The 20,000-nt window shown below is 43.1% G+C and overlaps 1 protein-coding gene across 1 annotated transcript in view; it reads left to right on the forward strand.

Moving 5' to 3' along the window:
• Nucleotides 1-20,000, forward strand: part of Gycbeta100B (guanylate cyclase soluble subunit beta-1-like) — a 141,042-nt gene that overhangs the window by 74,453 nt on the left and 46,589 nt on the right. Inside the window, exon 5 of the mRNA XM_080272473.1 lies at nt 5,911-6,066. Coding sequence (XP_080128599.1) covers nt 5,911-6,066 — 156 coding nt within the window. The remainder of the gene's footprint in view (nt 1-5,910; nt 6,067-20,000) is intronic.

Below are 20,000 nucleotides of genomic sequence, written 5' to 3' on the forward strand. Positions count from 1 at the left end.
GGAAGAAAGGAGGGAGGGAGGGAAAAGGGAGGGAGGGAAGGAATCGAAAGGGAGAGGGAGGAAAGAATGGAAAGAGGTAGGGAGGAAGGAATGGAAAGATGGAGGGTGGGACGGAAGGATGAAAAGGAAGCAAGGAGGGAGAAGGATAGGAGGGATGGAGGGAAGGAAAGGAAAGGAAAGGGAGGGAGCGTGGGAAGGAAAGGAAAGGGAGAGGGAGAGAGGAAGGGAAGGAAAGGAAAGGGTGCGAGCGAGGAAAGTAAAGGAAAGGGAGAGGGAGGAAGGAATGAAAAGAGGGAGGGAGGGTTGGAAGGGTGAGAGGGAGAGAGGGAGGGGAGGGAAGAAAAGGAAAGGGGAGGGAAAGAGGGAGGAAGATAGAGAAAGAAAGGAAAGAGAAGAGAGGAAGGAAAGAAAGAGGGAAGGAAGGGAAGAACAGGAAAGGGCAAGGAAGAGGAGAGAAAAGGTGGGTCAAAGGGAGGTTGGTTAAGGTAGGGAAAGGGAAGCTGGGCAAGGAAAAGAAATGGAAGGGAAGGAAAGAGAAGGGAGATGGATAGAGGGTAGGCAAAGGTAAGGAAGGTGGTGATAGGTAAGAAAGAAAAGGAAGGAAGGGAAAGGAAGAAGAAAAATAAGATCAATGAAGGGTTAGGTAGAGGTGAGGGAAGACGATGATAGGTAAGGAAAGGAAAGGAAGGGAAGGGAAGGGAAGAGGGATGAAGGGGGAAAGGCAGGGTAGGGAGTCGTTCGTAGTAGACATCGTACTTAAGAGGTTGTATAAGTAATAAGTGTTGCAGTAGAGTTTTATTAAGTGGTTGATGAGTGCCAAGAGGAAGTAAGGAAAAAGAAAATGAGAGTGAGATGAGAAGATGAGGATAATAATGACGGTGATGATGATGATGATAATGACGGTGATGGAGAAAGTACTGTAATGATGATGATGATGATAACAATAAGGGGTGTTCGTATCGGTATAAGAGAGTTGATGATAGTAATAATAATAATAATAATAATAATAATAATCTATCTATCTATCTATTGCCAGACGCCTCAATCCCGTTTGGGGTGGCCACAAACAAATCGCCTCCAAGTCGCCCTGTCCCCCGCCATTTCACTGCCCTGCTCCCAACTCACACCCCCCTCTCTCATATACCTCTCCACCCCATCCCTTCATCTCATCCTCGGCCTCCTCCCTCTTCCCCCTCCACCTCACTCATATACACTCTCTTCGTCAGTCTTTCACCCTCCATCCTCTCCACATGGCCAAACCACCTCAGTGTGTTCCTCATAACGCTTCCTATCACATCCACATCAACACCACAACGCTCCTTTATATCCTCATTCGTCAGCCTGTCTCTCCACGTGACTCCACAGGCTCCTCTTAAATAACTCATTTCCACTGCTCTCACTCTTGACTTGTGTCCTTCCAACAATGTCCAAGCTTCACTTCCGTACGTTAGAGTTGGTATCACAATACTGTCATGTAGTAACTTTTTCACTTCCATGCTCACTTCTCTGTTTCTTATCACTGCTTTCAAGGAAACGGCAACCTTTCTTCCCTGCTGTACCCTTTCAAGCACTTCACCCTCCAAACCTCCATCCTTACTCATCATACTACCCAAATACTTAAACGTACTCACATTTTCCAATTCCTCACCATCCAACCTCGCTGTACATTCACTAACTTCACCTCTCTCAAAGACCATCACTTTACTCTTCCCTACATTCACCTTTAGGTTCCGTTTCTTACACACTCTCTCAAACTCATCCACCAAGCCTTGCAGCTCCCCTTCGTCTTCACTCAACAACACAGTATCATCTGCAAACAACAGTACAGGGAGTTTCCAAACACTATCCTCTCTCACCAGGGCCACTCCAACATCCACTACCCTACCTTGTACCTCTTTTATTACCCCATCCATGTAATAATAATAATAATAATAATAATAATAATGATAGTGATGATGAATTAGATTAGATAACCCCATTTTACCCTTTCCTTTACTACCTTTAGATGATTTTACTAATTATCCATATTAAATCGCTAAGGAAAAGGTGTTACGCAAGCTCCTAATACCATTTAGAACACGACCATTAAAAAAAATAGGTCATCGTACTGAAAGGGCTCAAACATCGCCCCCAAATAACCCTTGTAAGGCGTAGGGTCCCGGGGCTAGGCTGACTGAGATTAAATATTTAACAGAAGATGACAGGGGGGTGTGAACTAGGGGGAGGGCTGTGATATGGCGGGGGACAGGGCAACATGGAGGCGATTTGTTTGTGGCCACCCCTTACGAAATGAAGGCGTTTGACAATAGATAGATAGGTAGATGACAGGCCTCAAGGGAGGGAAAATGCCTTGATCCTCCTCTTTGAGATTCGAATTTGTGTCCGTAAGAAATGCGGTATCACTGACAGGCGCCGCAATCCACTGAACCACCTGGCGTCTAATTGTGAAAAGAGAGAGAGAGAGAGAGAGAGAGAGAGAGAGAGAGAGAGAGAGGACAAAAATCACATTCTCTCTCTCTCTCTCTGTCACACACACACACACACACACACACACACACACACACACAGTCAAATGAAGTTTCCCCTTGCTCACAGTGAAAGCAAGAGAGAGAGAGAGAGAGAGAGAGAGAGAGGGGAGGGGAAACCAGAGGCGGGGGAAAGTAAGGGAGTGAAATTGAAGAGTGAAAGTGAGAAAGTGAGAATTTGAAGGCAGAGGGAGAGGGTGTGAGGGAGGGAAATTGAGCGAGAGGAGAGGAAGAATGTGTGAAATGGAAAGACGAGGATGGAGAGAGAGAGAGAGAGAGAGAGAGAGAGAGAGAGAGAATAAAAAGGGGAAGGAGGTAAATGATGATGGAGAACGAGGGAGAGGGAAAGCTTAATGAAGAATGGGAATGTAAACAAATGAGGAAGAGGAAAGGAGAAGAGAGGAAGAGAAGAAGAGGAGAGAGAAGAGGAAAAGAGAGGGAGAGAATTGGGAGAGATAAGAGGAAATTAGAGAGTATGAAAGGAGGAGAAATAAGGTGATAGAGGAATGAAATAAGAGAGGAAAAGAGAGGAAGATTATTAGTGGAGAATTTAAAAAGAGGAAAAGTATTTAGAGAGAAGAGAGAAGTGGGAGAGGAGAACGAAGTAGAGAGAGAGAGAATTGGGAGAGGAGAACGAAGGAGGGAGAGAGAATGAACAAAGGAGAGAAAGAGAGAGAGAGAGAGAGAGAATTGAGACAGGAGAGAGTAGAAGCGGTGGAAGAATTAGGAGAGGAGACCAAAGGAGGACAGAACATTGGGAGAGTTGAGAAAAGGAGAGAGAGAGAGAGAATTATGGGAGGAGAGAGGATGGGGGAGAGAAATGGGAGAGGTGAGGAATGGAGGGAGAGAGTAAGGGAGGAGAGATGAAAAGGCAATTGAGAGAGAGAGAGATGAACGAAGAACACAATAGGAAAGTGAGAAAGAGATAAAGTGGATAAGATGAAGAGATAAAGACGAATGAAATATTAAGCCAGAAAAGAAAAACAAAGGTTAAGGAGCATCCAACGAAAAAGGGAAATTATGCTGAATATATATTGGTGAAAAACGAAACTAATTAGGCAGACCTAACAGCCCTTCATTAACCACAACATCCCATCAAGAGAGAGAGAGAGAGAGAGAGAGAGACCAGTGAAAAATTATATCGAAAATCTAGCCTCACCTGGACCCCCACAAAAAATTTTATGGAAAAGACGGACCCCCCAAAAATGTATATGGCCAAAAATATGTATGGGGAAATGTGAAAAGGTGCCATTCCCTCTCTTGCCCATTTCCAGACCAGAGACTTCAAAGAGAGACCGATATGGAGAGAGACCCGTGGCTGTTTGGTCTCTCTCTGGGGGGAGGGGGGGGGATGTGAAGGGCTTGGGTTGGTGGAGGGAGAGATGGAAGGGAGGAGAGGATATGGGATGGGAGGTTTGGAGGGAAGGAAAGGGGGATGAGAAGGGAGATTTGGAGAGGGGGGGATAGGAAGAGATGGGAGAGAGAGAGAGAGAGAGAGAGGAGAAGAGGAGAAAAAGGGAAGAGGTAAAGGAGGGGAGTAGGAAAAGGTAGAGGGAGAAGACGTGGAGAGAAAAGGGAAGAGGGTGTGGAAGGGAGAGGCAGATGAAAGGTACAGAGTGGGGGAGGGTAGAAGGTAGGTAGGGAGGGAGGGAGAGGAGGTGGAGAGAAGAGGAAGGGGGAAGGCAGAGGAAAGGAGGGAGGAGAGGCAAAGAGAAGAGAGGAAGGGACGGGAGAGGAGTGAAGAGGGGAGGTGGGGATAGAGGAGGGGAGGGAAGGAGGAGAGGTGGAAGGTAAGGGGTGAGAGATGGAGGGGAGGGGGAGGTAGAGGGGGGAGGTGGAGAATACATCCGATAACTTCAACTGTAAACAAACAAACACATAAAATCGAGTTCGCCGGCACAGAGCGCCTCCAAAAACGTAACTTTAAACCCTAAAAAAAAGGGGGGGGAGGGAAAGAGAGAGAGAGAGAGAGAGAGAGAGAGAGAGCGACCTTTAGAGAAGGTAAACGCAGGATAATATTGAACTGGTTACATGTGAGGATTTGATCAGTGTGTGTGTGTGTGTGTGTGTGTGTGTGTGTGTGTGTGTGTGTGTGTGTGTGTGTGTGGAGGGGGGGAGAGCCTTCCTGCAGTACTATCCTTGTCTTTGACTCACAGAATAGTTACCTTGGCCATAACCTTTTGCGCCATAACCTTCCGTATAACAAACAGCCTCGAAGGGACCAACAGACTAATTCTGTGTGCTTTCCGGAGTACGACAGTGACTGTTTTTATATTGTTCAGATTACCTTCAGATGAACGTATTAAACTTAGAGGAAAAAAAAAGTGAAATCAGTAAATAATGCATGTAACTCAACCCTTTCACTTTAAAGACGATTATTTAAAGGATGTTTTTAAAGGACCCCCAGGAAGTTTAATGGAAAATGGAACTACCTGTAATTACGGTAGCAACTACCTGTAATTACGATAGCAGCTACGTGTAATTACGATAGCAGCTACCTGTAATTAAGATAGCAGCTACCTGTAATTACGATAGCAACTACCTGTAATTACGAGGGCAACTACCTGTAATTACGATAGCAACTACCTGTAATTACGATAGCAACTACCTGTAATTACGATAGCAGCTACCTGTAATTACGATAGCCACTACCTGTAATTACGATACCTGTGGCTCTAACCCCTTCAACACGACGACGCTATTCCTTCATTATTACCGCTATCGCCAGACGAAGAGAAGAGAGCTGCCATCTTTTCTATCCTTGTCTTATTCTCCCAGTCAAGTCACACTCTAAGTATTATTTTGAGTCCTTAAAGTCCCTCAGTTCGGTGATTTATGTTCCGGTTTATTTTTACTACAGACGGACGGTTTAAGTTCCTGTTTTAACTATAGGGTGATTAGTTAAAGCCTTCATTAACCCTCTACCCACCATTTATCCTTCGTATCTTGAATAAAATCGTCTGGAGGAAGGAAGAAGAAAACGAGAAGAAAACTTTGTCACTGAGGATCACGTAGCCTCCCTCATAATATATAAATAAATAGATATGGATAGGTAGATAGATAGATAGATAAATAGATGTATATAAATTTTTGAAGATAGTGATGAACTTTGAAAAATACGTGAGGAGATTGAGAGGGTTGATAAGATAGCGAATTTCTGTGATAGTTGTGATTATCTTTTTATTTGGTCGTTATTTATTCTCTCTCTCTCTCTCTCTCTCTCTCTCTCTCTCTCTCTCTCTCTCTCTCTCTCCTTTTTCCATCCTTTCCTCATGTCTCTTCTTTGACCTCCTTTCTTTCGTCAGCGCATATGACACTACCCAAGTTTCTTCTCTCATTATATTTTACTGTCGTGTCTTTATGATTTTCTTCTCTCCTCCTTCAGAATCTTGACGCCCTCCACGACCACCTGGCCCTAATCTACCCAGGTATGAAGGCGCCCAGCTTCCGGTGCACCGAGAGGGCGGAAGACGGAGCTCTCATATTGCACTACTACTCCGACAGGCCTGGGCTTGAGTACATCGTTATTGGCATTGTTAAGGTGAGAGAGAGAGAGAGAGAGAGAGAGAGAGGCAAGACTTAAGTTAGAGTTACATAGATAAACCCATATAGTCTCTTATATTGCACTAATTAGACTAGGACTCAGGTACGTTGGGAGCTGCGAAGGTGAGAGGAGCAGCATAGTTACATAGATCCACGGATGATACAGACCTAGCTCTCTCATACTGCACTATAATTCAAGCAAACCAGGTCTTGATTTATCGTAAGTTTTTTGTCAAGGTGAAAGAGAAAGTTGAATCATTATTGGTATTGTCAAAATAAAAAAAAAAATTACATAGGTACACAAATCACACAGACGTAGGGCATTGATAGACAGACGAGGTCTTGGATATATCATTATTTTTATTGCCTAGGTGAGAGAGTTACATAGATTTACAGACTACACAGATCTTGAGTTCTAATATTCAACCATTATTCAGACTGGCCTGGACTCGCTGTTGGTACTGTCATAGGTACATGTTACTATACTCCTTTTGCTCTAACCTGGCCTAAAATTGCCATCTCGCGTTAAGTGCTGAGTTGTAACAGCAGATTAAGGGTAGATTATGATGCTAGTCACGAAGAAGTGGTATGGTAGGGATGTAGAGCCGTAGTATTGTTTTTTGGTATTGAGCTACGTGAAATAAACTGAAAAAGGTCGGAAATCTAAGCAAATGTAAGGTGAAAGACTATGACCACGCATTCTTCTGGTGCGGACGCAACCTAATACTGTCACCTTTATAATATGCCTTTATAATACTGGAGAGGGGCGCCTTCATGTGGTGGCACTGATATAACTGGACGGTGGAGCTGCCTGGTTTTACATACGTCCCTCATCTTTCCCTGTTCCCCCAAGTGCAGCTCTTATTACTACTACTACTAATAATAATAATAATAATAATAATAATAATAATAATAATAAATAATAATAATAATAATAAATAATAATAATAATAAATAATAATAATAATAATAATAATAATAATAATAATAATGATAATACTATTCCCACTCAACCCTGGTTCATTAATACAGCAACCATTAAAATCCACTTGTTAGTGTGCAAGAGAGAGAGAGAGAGAGAGAGAGAGAGAGAGAGAGAGAGCGAGAGAGAGTACTTTTTATTGGAATTGACAAGGTACAGCGGAGAGTACAGTACGCTTCGCTGGAACTGACATGGTGCAGCTGTGTGTGTGTGTGTGTGTGTGTGTGTGAGAGAGAGAGAGAGGGAGAGAGAGAGAGAGAGAGAATATAAGAAGAACGAATATAAGCAAGGAACAGAGATAACAAACAAGCAATATATTTTAACACAACCCTTATACTGTGAGAGAGAGAGAGAGAGAGAGAGAGCGAGAGAGCGAGAGAGAGAGAGAGAGAGAGAGAGAGAGAGAGAGAGAGAGAGAGAGAGATCAAACACTACGAATTTACTTATAGGAAAAATAAAACCTCCAATTATTTTTAGCACTCTATCTCTACCCTGAAAGACGAGGAGTGCAGACAGCGGAAATAAAGAGGTAAAAAGAATAAAGGAGAGAGTAGAGAACGCGGTGAACGAGAAATAAAGAAGAATATGAAATAGGAAGAAGTAGAGAAAGTAAGAAGTGAGGAAGGAGGGAAGGGATGAGAAAAGAGGACAAAAAAGGGAGCGTAATAATTTAGAAAGAGAGAAAGAGAGAGGGGAGACTGAGATAATAGGCAAAATAAAGGAGAAGAGAAACACGATGAAGACAGGCAGAAGGGCAAAGGAAGAGAAGGAAGCGGTAGGCAGAAAATCAAGGAAGAAGTAGCGAATGTTAGAAGTTAGAGGACAGAATGAGAAGAGAAGGAAGTAATAGAAAGAAATATGAGACGAAGAAGGAAATAAAGAAGAAGGAAGGCAAAGAGGAAAGAAGGAAGTAGCGAAAATCAAAATGGATTGAGAATGAAATGAGGAAGAAGGGAGGTGAGAAGAGATGGAAATGTTATTCAGCTGATCTCTTCACCACACCCTGGAGAGATCTTGATGATGGTGATAGTGGTGATGATGGTGATGGTGCTAGTGGTGATGATAGTGATGATGGTGATGGTGCTAGTGGTGATGATAGTGATGATGGTGATGGTGCTAGTGGTGATGATATTGATGATGGTGATAGTGATGGTGGTGATGGTGCTAGTGGTGATGATAGTGATGATGGTGATAGTAGTGATGATGATGGTGGTGATAGTGGTGGTGGTGATGATGATGGTGATAGTGATGATATTGATGATGGTGGTAGTGGTGATGATATTGATGATGATGATGGTGGTGATGATGTTGATGATGGTGACAGTGGTGGTGATGATGATGGTGATGGTGATAGAAGCGATGAAGAATGACAAGGACGACGACTACAACTATAACAATAATAATGATAGTGATGATGACGGTGATGACAGTGATGATGATGATGACGACACTAATGATAATGATGATAATGGCGATAATAATGAGGACAGCAATTATTGGTGATACTGATGATGATAGTGATGAAGATGTTAAAGGGAGAGGAAGAGAAGTGACCAGATTTTGTTTCTATTGCAACATCGTATTTCATTTAAGGAGAGAGAGAGAGAGAGAGAGAGAGAGAGAGAGAGGTACGTATAAATGAGTAATACGGGAATAATTTTATCTGTTGAAAAGAACATACACAAAATTCCCTCCCTCCCTCTCTCTCTCTCTCTCTCTCTCTCTCTCTCTCTCTCTCTCTCTCTCTCTCACCAAGTCAGGAGCGATATAGGATTACACAGCTCTCCCCCAACCCTCCTCTCCCTCCGACGCATTAAAAACAAACCGAACCTCATATACGATAACAGAGATAACGAAGAAAAATGAAGCGATAAAACAAGCAAAATTAAAACACACAAAAAAACAGTAGGTATAAAAACAGACACATGAAAATAAATACGAGTTGTTATAAAACTAAGAAAGTGAAAAGAAAAGGGGGGGGGGATGGAATGGGGAGATATATGAGAGAGGGGGGGTATATGAGGGAGGGGTGTGTGAGCTGGGGGGAGGGCAGCGAAATAGCGGGGGACAGCGCGGCATAATAAACACACATGGAAGAACAGGTAGCCAATAAAACACAAGGGATAGACAGAACGAGAAAAGAAACATGACATACGCTAACGCAAAAAAATGTACAAGACAATCGTGATGAAACTGACGGAAGGGAAGAGGAAGAAAAAATACGAAGGAAAAAAGGAAGGAAGAAAGTAAAACAACGCGGAGGGAAAAACAGAAAAAGAAACATGAACATCATACATTAAAAAACAATCCATTCAAATTTCACCCCACAAATGACTACGAAAATGAAAACCAAAATGAAAAAAATCAACCGTGAAAATAGTGCAAAAAAGGATTCAGTAATTTCCAAACCCCCTCCCCCCCAAAAAAAAAAATCAAAATCGGTTTCCACAGTCACCCATATCAGAGGTAATTGAAGGTGATTGTATTTTTGTAAAAGTTATATTAATCTGTTTTTAGACTATTTCCTTTGTGGTATTTACATAAGATACAGACAGATAAGAAAAGGCATCTCATATAAAATAATGAAAATAAAGATAATAAGGCTTAAAATAGGTTAATTGATAGAAAAAGCACCAGCCATCCCTTGGACTTGAACCTTACTGTATTAACACACGCTTTTCTCCAGCCTCAAACCTCTATCATTCACACACACAGAGGAAAAAAAAAACACCTTTCTGTTCCCCTGTTAAACACACACACACACACACACACACACACACACACACACACACACACACACACACACACACACACACATCCAACCTTAGGCCTCAAACAGCCACACATGGAGACAAAGTAAAAAAAAACACACTTCATATATCCTGTGAAACAAAACACACACACACACACACACACACACACACACACACACACACACACACACACATTTTAATAGTGTCACAAGAACACCAAATAAAACTGACAAAATAGACCAAATAAAACATACCAAACAAACGACGCGTGAAATAGACCAAATACAATGCAACTCTCTGACCTTCCCATTCTACGCTAGAGAGAGAGAGAGAGAGAGAGATGCAGCTACAGTGTAGACAAAAATAATATATAAATAAAAACAAACGAAACATGAAACAGGGGCAAGACAAAATACAATTAACCTCCCATTCTTTGAGAGAGAGAGAGAGAGAGACAGAGACAGACAGACAGACAGACAGACCAGAATTGTTCGCCAATAAAGCTAGTTTGGCAATACAGCGCAACCCTTCACACGGGGCAAAATAACAAGATAACAAAGCGAATGGGAAACACACGAAAACAACACAAACAGCGACACACGAGAAGCATATAAAAAAAAAACACACGGCAGAGTGAATACCCATAAAACAGGTAAAACATATAAAGCCAAGAAAACTAACAGAAAAAACGGGGTATGATACTGTAAAACCCCACATTCAGCATTATAAAAATTTCTTCCTCAGTTAACGTAAAAAAAAAAAAATGTAAAAAATATGTATGTATATTTATTCTCCGTAAAAAAACATAGAAAAAAAAGCTCCTAATTTTTACATAAAAGAAGCCTCATCTCCCATTAAAAAAAAAAAGAAAAAGAACCACATTTTCCTCGATCATTCCCCGTAAAAATAAAATTAACAGTAACCTAATTATCTGTAAAACTTCCAGTCCTCCGTGAAGAAAAAGTAAATAAAACTCGTTTGTAAAAACACACACACACACACACACACACACACACACACACACACACACACACACACACACATTTACTCTTCACTTTCTTCCTTCTATTTTTTATGAGTCATCGTTTCTAATTGTGTTTTATATTCTGAAGCGAACTGAAAACGCTAATCTAAATTCTAGTCGGTTAAGGAAGCTCCCTAACACCTTTACCTAAGCGACTTATTTTGCTTATTACACCTTACTGTCCTTTTCCATTTTATATAAACCATTCTAGTCTCCCCGTATTCTGCATAGATAACATTCAAAAGGATATTAATCACCTAAATCCCAAAATAAATCGCTAAGGAAGAGGTGCTAGGGAGTCTCCTTTAACCTTAGTCACCTGATACCTGGTTTCTGAGGTGCTCGATCTTAAGCAGCATCTTTGGGTAGTTCCTTTACACAAAGAGCATTACTTAAGGCCTCACCCCATGTCTTCCTGAGTGTGCCTGTTGCTATTCTGCTTTCAACCTTAATAGACGCAATCCTCGTCATCCGCGCCGCCCTCTTTCACCCTATCCAGATGTCCATACCGTCTCAGTCGTCCCTTTCCCATCACTTAATCAGTATACTGTGTTCCAAATTGTTTCAGTCAGCTTTATTCCATTTTTCTCTCAAGTAGGCATTACTTATCCATCTAAACACCCTTATCTCATTTCTCTCCAACCCGTTAACATCTTTATCTTTTATTGGCCAAGGTTTGCTATCATACAACGTCACACTTCTCACACAGACAACTTATCTTTTCTTCTTTTTCTTCATTTTGTGGAATTAGTCGTCACAGCATCAGGTAAGATAACACTTTTCTTAACTTCTTCCAGCAGCGTCTGCATCTGGTGACGGAACTTACCTCCGCGTCACCCTCAGCACTGATCATGTCTCTCATATAGCAAAATTCCTTCACATACACGCTGCATGGAAAAGCCACCACTCTCCATCCTATCGTCATTTACATAATACCCCCATGCATATGCCACACTCACAGTTCACAGCATTTTTCATCCTACCCTGTGCATCACTCCTCTTTTATGCACCCGTTGTTTTAACCAGGACACAGAAATGAGTTGTAACCCACACCATTGCTAAATAAACCACAAGGCCATTCTCTACCACCACATTGTTACCCTTTGCCGTACTAACCATTACTTTGGTTATACCCACTTTCACATTTAAGTCACCGTCCTTCATGCCATCTTTCCTCTATTCCAATAATACTCATAGCATCCAATACAATAACATAAGCATCTGACTATAACCAGGGCACTCCAGTCCTTAACTCAAGTGGGAAAGCTTCGAACACTAAAATAAACAGGAGTGGGTTCAAGAGACGACCTTGATGAGCTCCACCCTTCACGGAAAAATTCGTCACAAAGGTTTCCACTCACTCTTGCGTAGGTCTTGGCTCCCTCGCAGTTTCGTGACCATTCTAACAGTCCTTTCTTCAGCTTCCATCTTCTTCGTTTGCCCTGTTTCCACCTCAAAGTACTCTCCCAAAGGTCTTCTTAGAGTCCACAAAAACGAAGTACAGGTCTTTCTTCTCAGCCCAAAGCTTTTCTTCAAGCTGTCTGGCACTAATAAATGAATCCTTAGTTCCCTTGTCTGGTATGAAGCCAGTCTGTGTCATTTATGTTCAGTGTCCCAGATCTTGCTGTCGAGAGTTGTTTCCAAATTTATTGTTATTATTATTATTATTATTATTATTATTATTATTATTATTATTATTATTATTATTATTATTATTATTACTATTACTTCTATTATTATTATTAATATTATTATATGACTTGGTACACTCATGCCTTTATAATTACCTCATTTCAGTACATCACCCATGTTCTTTATACGTCTTCACCGTCTCAGTTTTCACCCTATCATCAGGTACAGCGTCCTCTCGTTCCTCCTCATTAAAGAACTCGGTCAAAAATTTCGGAGCATTTTCGCCAGATGCTTTAAACGATTCATTCACCCTCCAAAATATATGCAATGCTGCCTTACACATCTCCATATTGCCATTCTGCCTTCAGCAGTCCTATTCAGTACCCATAATCTTGCTCACTAAGTTATCTTCCTGTGTTCTCCACATGTCAGCGTAATCTCTTATCCTCCTCCATTCTCTCTCTCTCTCTCTCTCTCACACACACACACACACACACACACACACACACACACACACACACACACACACACACACACACACACACACACACACACACACACACACACACACACACACACACACACACACACACTCACACACACACACACACACACACACACACACACACACACACACACACACACACACACACACACACACACACACACACACACACACACACACACACACACACACACACACACACACACACACACACACACACACACACACACACACACACACACACACACACACACACACACACACACACACACACACACGGCGCTACGTGCTATGTGCTCCATAATACGCTTGTTGTTTCATGATGTTTGTCCAGGTGAAGAGGAACAGGGAGGGGAGGGGAGGGGAGGGGCGGGGGGAGGGGGAGGGGGAGTGGATGAGGAGGGGTGGGGGGAGGGGAGGAGAGATGGGGGCGGTGGGGTGAATGAGTAGGCAGCTTTGCATGAGAAACCTAAGGACGTAAGCTGTTGAAAGAATGGGTGAATTTTCTTGAACTCTTTTTTGTTTTTTCTTGAGACAATTTGAGAAGCCTGAAGACGTGAGCAAGTGTACGTGTGAGTAATATCGCCTGGGAAGTCTTGTGAGTATGTGTGAGAAGCCTAAGATTATTGTGGCATTAAAGACTACGTGATCAATTTTGCGTGGTCGGGTTGTGAGTCAGTGTAAATGTATTCCCCCCCCCCCTCTCTCTCTCTCTCTCTCTCTCTCTCTCTCTCTCATGAATCAATATCCATGCTTCCTACCGTTCATGAGTAGGGACAAAGTGGGTATGATTTAGGCAGCATAAGTCATGATTCCTATTTTCTTTACGCCAGACGAGTTGCTTCTAAAAGACTTCTAATTAAGGAGTTAGATATAGCCTGCATTAACCTCCTAATTACGAGAGATCTTAAGTTTAATAATCGCGTAAGAAGAAAGCCATCAAAGCGTCCTGGGGGTGAAGGGGTTAAGTGGGTGTGAGAGCAAACAACTTATGAGATACGACTGACTGGTGGGTGGAGGGGGGTGGGGGGGAGGGTGGTGGTAAAGTACTGAATAATTTAGGTCAGTGCGTAGCTTTGGCAGTTTGCAGTGGTTTAGGTTGTGATGGGTCTGTGTGTCAAAGTTATACTCTAGTACTCGCCAGGGAGGTTATGTTTTTGCCGGCGTATGTTTGTTTGTTTGTCTGTCAGTGAGCAACTTTACTCAAAATTTATGAACGGATTGTGATGAACTTTGTTGGAAGGGTGGGCCTTGGTTCAAGGAAGAAACGATGAAATTTGGGGCGGATCCGGATCCGAATCCTATATCCACGGATCCTCATCCGGATCCTTTTTAATGGCAGTGGCAATGGCGGAGGTATGCGCTCTCTGTGTGCTTTCTAGTATTACAAATGGTTTTATTGTGAAGAGACAGGGCATGTGTGCCGACGTTGCCCTTCTTTAGTTATAGTCTAGAGATCCATACAGCAAGCACGTTTTGTCTGTGTGGGGATTGCGATGATGATAATGATAATGATGATGATGATGATGTAAATATCTATCTGTATATAGTCAGACGCCTTCATCCCGTACAGGGTGGCCACAAACAAATCGCTTCCATGTCGACATCATCTGCCATTTGGCTGCCTTTCCTCCTGCTCACACCTCCCTCTATCATATGTCTCTTCACTCTATCCCAGCATCTCATCCTCGGTCTCTCCCTCCCCCCCTCCCCTCGCCCCGTCCACCTCACTCACATATATACCTTTCCATACTCCTTTTACTCTGACCTGGCCTAAAGTGCCATCTCTCCACACTGAATGCAGAGTTGTAACAATAGATTAACATTATGATGCTAGTCACGAAGAAGTGCTGTGGACAGGATGTACAGTCGTAGTAGTGTCTTTTTCCTTTACTTAGCTCTGTGAAATAAGCTACAAAAGGACGAAAATTTGGGCCAGTTTAGAGTGAAAGGGGTATAGGCAGCCGGTCATACCTGGACGAAAGCTAATACCAGGAAGACAGTTGGGGTGTGTAATACCAGGAAGACAGGTGTGTAATACCAGGAAGACAGTTGAGGTGTGTAATACCAGGAAGACAGTTGAGGTGTGTAATACCAGGAAGACAGTTGAGGTGTGTAATACCAGGAAGACAGTTGTGTAATATCAGGAAGACAGTTGAGGTGTGTAATACCAGGAAGACAGTTGAGGTGTGTAATACCAGGAAGACAGTTGTGTAATACCAGGAAGACAGTTGAGGTGTGTAATACCAGGAAGACAGATGAGGTGTGTAATACCAGGAAGGCAGTTGAGGTGTGTAATACCAGGAAGACAGTTGAGGTGTGTAATACCAGGAAGACAGTTGAGGTGTGTAATACCAGGAAGACAGATGAGGTGTGTAATACCAGGAAGACAGTTGTGTAATACCAGGAAGACAGTTGAGGTGTCTCTTTGTAGGCTGTGGACCCGGAAGTGCTGTCTGGTGAGGAGTGTGTGAGGATTTGTGAAGGCTTGTAGCTGATGTGACATTGCTTAACTGGCTCTAAAGGAAGGAGGAAGAAGAGGAGGAGGAGGAGGAGGAAGAGAGGGAGAGGAGGAGCAAAACGAAGAGTGGGGAAGGAAGAGGAAAAGGAAGAATGGGGAAGGAGGAGGAAAAGGAAGAGATGAAGAGGATGAGGAAAAGAAGATAGGAGGAGGAGCAAAAGGAGGAGAGGATGAGGAGGAAAAGAAGAGAGAGGAAGAAGAGTAAGAGGAAGAGAAGAGGAGGAGGAGAAGGAAAAGGAAGAGGGGGACAGGAGGAGGAAGAAGAGAGGGATGAATAGTAAGAAAGAGGGAAGAGGAGGAGGAAAAGGAAGAGAGTGGGAGGAGGAGGAATTGGAGGAAAAGGAAGAGGAGTAAATGTGTAAAGAAGAGGAGGACGACGAGAAGAATTAGTGTGAAATACTCATTTAAGCAGCTGATCACAGGAGGAGGAGGAGGAGGAGGAAGAAGAAGAAGAGGAGGAGGAGGAGGAGAAACTGAAAGGCGTAGGTACATGAATACGTGGGTCTTTCAAAAAGTTCTCGGCCCCCCTCAAAAAAAAAAAATGTCGCAGAAGAATTTTTTTATTTTTTTTTATTATTCTCAACATTGTCTCACCCAAGTTCAATTCACCTGTCCCACCGACCATCAAGTATTGCAATCCCGTCGCGGAAGAAGGTCGCATCATGAGTCTCCATATCCGTCTCAGCAGCATGCTCTAAAAACGGTGACCACGCAGGTAGGATTTCAATTTAGGAGACAGGTAGAAGCCAGACGGAGCCAGGTCAGGTGAGTCGAGTCCAAACGAGGCTGTGGGACCTTTAAAATATTACTTTCTTTATTATTATTATTATTATTATTATTATTTTTATTATTTTTGGTTACTTCCAGACTCTTATGCAGCTTAAGATAATCGTCTGAGTCAGCAACACCCTCCCCTTGCCTTGTGTGTGTGTGTGTGTGTGTGTGTGTGTGTGTGTGTGTGTGTATGTGTGTGTGTGTGTGTGTGTGTGTGTGTGTGTGTGTGTGTGTGTGTTTTCTAGCTGGAAGGAAGATGTGGAGAAATAGAGTGTAAGCTGGTGGAAGGGTAAGCCAGACAATAGCGCGACATGGAGGCGATTTGTTTGTGGCCACCCCTACGGGATCAAGGCTCTGACTAAATAGATAGATAGATAGATAAGTAGATAGTCTAGCTTTTACTCGGCATCATCTCAGTCCGGCAACGTCTACCTTTTTCATCCTATAGTTCATTCACTTAACCTGGCCCAGATCATAGCACTTCTTCGTGACTAGCACCATATACTCAAGCGCTAATCTATAACTCAGCATTCAAGATGGAACGATGGTAATTTTAGGCCAGGTTGAAGTGAATAGAGTATTACCACCGACGATTTTATTCAGGTTAGTGAAAATAAAGTTTCGTAAGCTGAATAAAATCGTTTGGAGATAAGAGTGAACGAGAAACTACGTCATGGGATTGAAGGGGTTATGGGAGATGAATAGAGACAGATGGCTAAACTTTGGTCACGTCTATCTGTCTATCTATTGCCAGACACCCTAATCCCGTAATAGTTGGCCACAAGCAAATCACCTCCATGTCGCCCTGTCCCCCGCCATTTCACTGCCCTGCTCCCAGCTCACACCCCTCACGTAGAAAACAAATATTATAGGAAGAGGAAAGAGGAAGTAACAGAGGATGAGGAGAGATAGAAGGGGATGTGAAAATAAGAAGGAAGAGGGAAGATGAGAGAGGAAGAGGAGGGGAAGGAAAAGACGAAGGAAAATGATGAAGATGATAGGAATAGAAGATAAGGAAGAGAAAAGATTAAAGAGAAGGAGCAAGGGTGACTTAATTCGTTCTAGTATATGAGGCGAAGGTCACAGAAAAGTAAATGATGATGATGATGGTGGAGGTGGTAGTGGTGATTATGGGGACAGTGATGATGATGGTGGTAGTGGTGGTGGTGGTGATAGTGATAATGAAGATGGTGATGGGGCTGGTAAGGCACGTGGGAAATAGGTCACAAGTCTTCCGTAAGGTTGATTGTGGCGTTTGTGAAGGGAAGGTATTGTGGTGGTGTGGATGGTAGTGTGTGGGTGTGGGTGTGTGTGGGTGTGGTGATGTGTGAGTATGGATGTGTATGGTGGTGTGTGGATGTGGTTGGTGGGGTGTGGGTGTGGATGGTGGTGTCTGGATGAGGGTAGTGCATGTTGGTCTGGATGGTGTTGTGTGGTAGTGTGTGGATGGTCTTTGTGGGTAGAGATGGAGTGATGGTGTGTGGATGTGGTTGTTGGGTGTGGATGTGGATGGTGATGTGTGGATGAGGATATTGATATGTAGGTATGGATGGTGGTGTGTGTGTGTAGTTTTAAATGCTTTGGCTGTAGTGTGAATGGTAGTATATAAGTGTGGATGTCGGTGTATGAATGGTGGTGTCCGGATGTGAGTGAAGATGTGGATGTGGATGGTAGTGTATGGGTTTGGGTGTAGGCGTCTCATAGGTGTGGGTGTGGGTGTAGGTGTGGGTGGGTGTGGGTGTGAGGGGGTCGTTAGAGGTCCAGATCACGTACTGTCCCCCACCCGCTACGTTTGGCTCGCTGATTTGGGGTGGTCGAGAGAGAGAGAGAGAGAGAGAGAGAGAGAGAGAGAAAGAGAGAGAGAGAGAGAGGGAGAGAGAGATCCTTCTAAGATATCGCCCCTCCACCTCCCACGTCCCTCCATGATGCGATAAAAAGTGAGTTAATCTCCTTTTTTTATCTTGAGACGTAAGAGGCTGACCCACCTCTTAATCTTCCTCCTCCCCACCTCCTTATCTTCCTCCTTCCCACCTCCTAATCTTCCTCCTCCCCCACCTCCTAATCTTCCTCCTCCCCCACCTCCTAATCTTCCTCCTCCCCCACCTCCTAATCTTCCTCCTCCCCCACCTCCTAATCTTCCTCCTCCCCCACCTCCTAATCTTCCTCCTCCCCCACCTCCTAATCTTCCTCCTCCCCCACCTCCTAATCTTCCTCCTTTCCACCACCTAATCTTCCTCCTTTCCACACAATCTTTCCCTGTAGATTTTCTTAGGGTCTTTCACATAATCTCTAGATCTTCTTCATCTTCTTGTATTATTTTCTTCTCCCTCTCTCTTTATCGCATCTTTTTCTTCTTCTGTGTCCCTCCTCCTCCTTCTCCTCCTCCTCCTCATCATCATCATCATCATCATCATCATCATCATCATCATCATCATCATCATCGTCATCATCATCATCATCCTTTTTCTTTGTTCCTTCTTCTCCCCCTATATTTTCCTCCTTCCTCCTTCTCTTCTCTTCCTCCCTTCTATCCTCCTAATCCTAACCCTAATCCTTTTTCTTTATCCCCATCCTCCTTTTATTTTATTTTTTCGTTTTTCTTTCCTATTTTACTAGCCGCTTGTGTCTGTAGGTCGGTTATCAGCGCTGTTCTTTTCGAGTATGGTGATATGAAGAAATCGTGTGTCTAAATATGACTGGCGAATGGATAGGCTTCGGAAATTAATACACACACACACACACACACACACACACACACACACACACACACACACACACACACACACACACACACACACACACACACACACACACACACACACACACACACACACACACACACACACACACACACACACACACACACACACACACACACACACACACAAATCTTCTCTCCTGTATTCGGTTCCATAATGACCTTTGACGGTACTGTTGTGAGCTCACGAACCTACCATGAGCTTTATGAGAACCATACCTCCCCAGTGAAGCTTACCTTGTCGGAGAGCTCAGGAAGCCGTACCATGAGTAGTAGTAGAGCGGTTACCATGGAAACTTTAAGAGAGCTCCATGCAGTACTTCCACGCTCAAGCTCTACCGTGTTAGGGATGCTTTTCGTCGCGATGAAATGAATAAATCGTAAAAGCGACCATGTAAAGGAGACAAGAATTAAAGTTTTCAATATTTTTTTGGAGTTCACTCTTATAGCAGTCGTTTATTTTATTATTGTCGTCATCATTATCATCACCATCATCATCATCATCATCATCATCATCATCATCATCATCATCATCATCAATACCGTCTGCCTTATCATCAGAAATAACAGTACTTCCTCTGTCATCATCATCACCATCACCACCAATATTATTATTATTATTATTTTAATCATTTTTACCATTTCATTCATCATCATTAATATCATCATCATCATTCATACCTCCTTCCTCTGCTTATCATCATCATCATCATCGTTCACAGCCTCCTCCTCCTACTCCTCCTCCCTTCATAGTCATCATCATCATCATCATCATCATCATCATCATCATCATCATCATCATCATCATCATCATCATCATCATCATCATCATCATCACAGTCCCACTCACCTGCCGTCTTAGATCTTGCGCCTCTCACAGGATAATTAGTTTCTGTCATGGGTACTCGTGTGTGTGTGTGTGTGTGTGTGTGTGTGTGTGTGTGTGTGTGTGTGTGTGTGAGGGAGGGAGTTATGGTGTCAGA

This window comes from Coenobita brevimanus, chromosome 51, assembly GCF_032717465.1.
Source record: "Coenobita brevimanus isolate Jiangsu-jjx chromosome 51, ASM3271746v2, whole genome shotgun sequence".
NCBI lineage: Eukaryota > Metazoa > Arthropoda > Malacostraca > Decapoda > Coenobitidae > Coenobita > Coenobita brevimanus.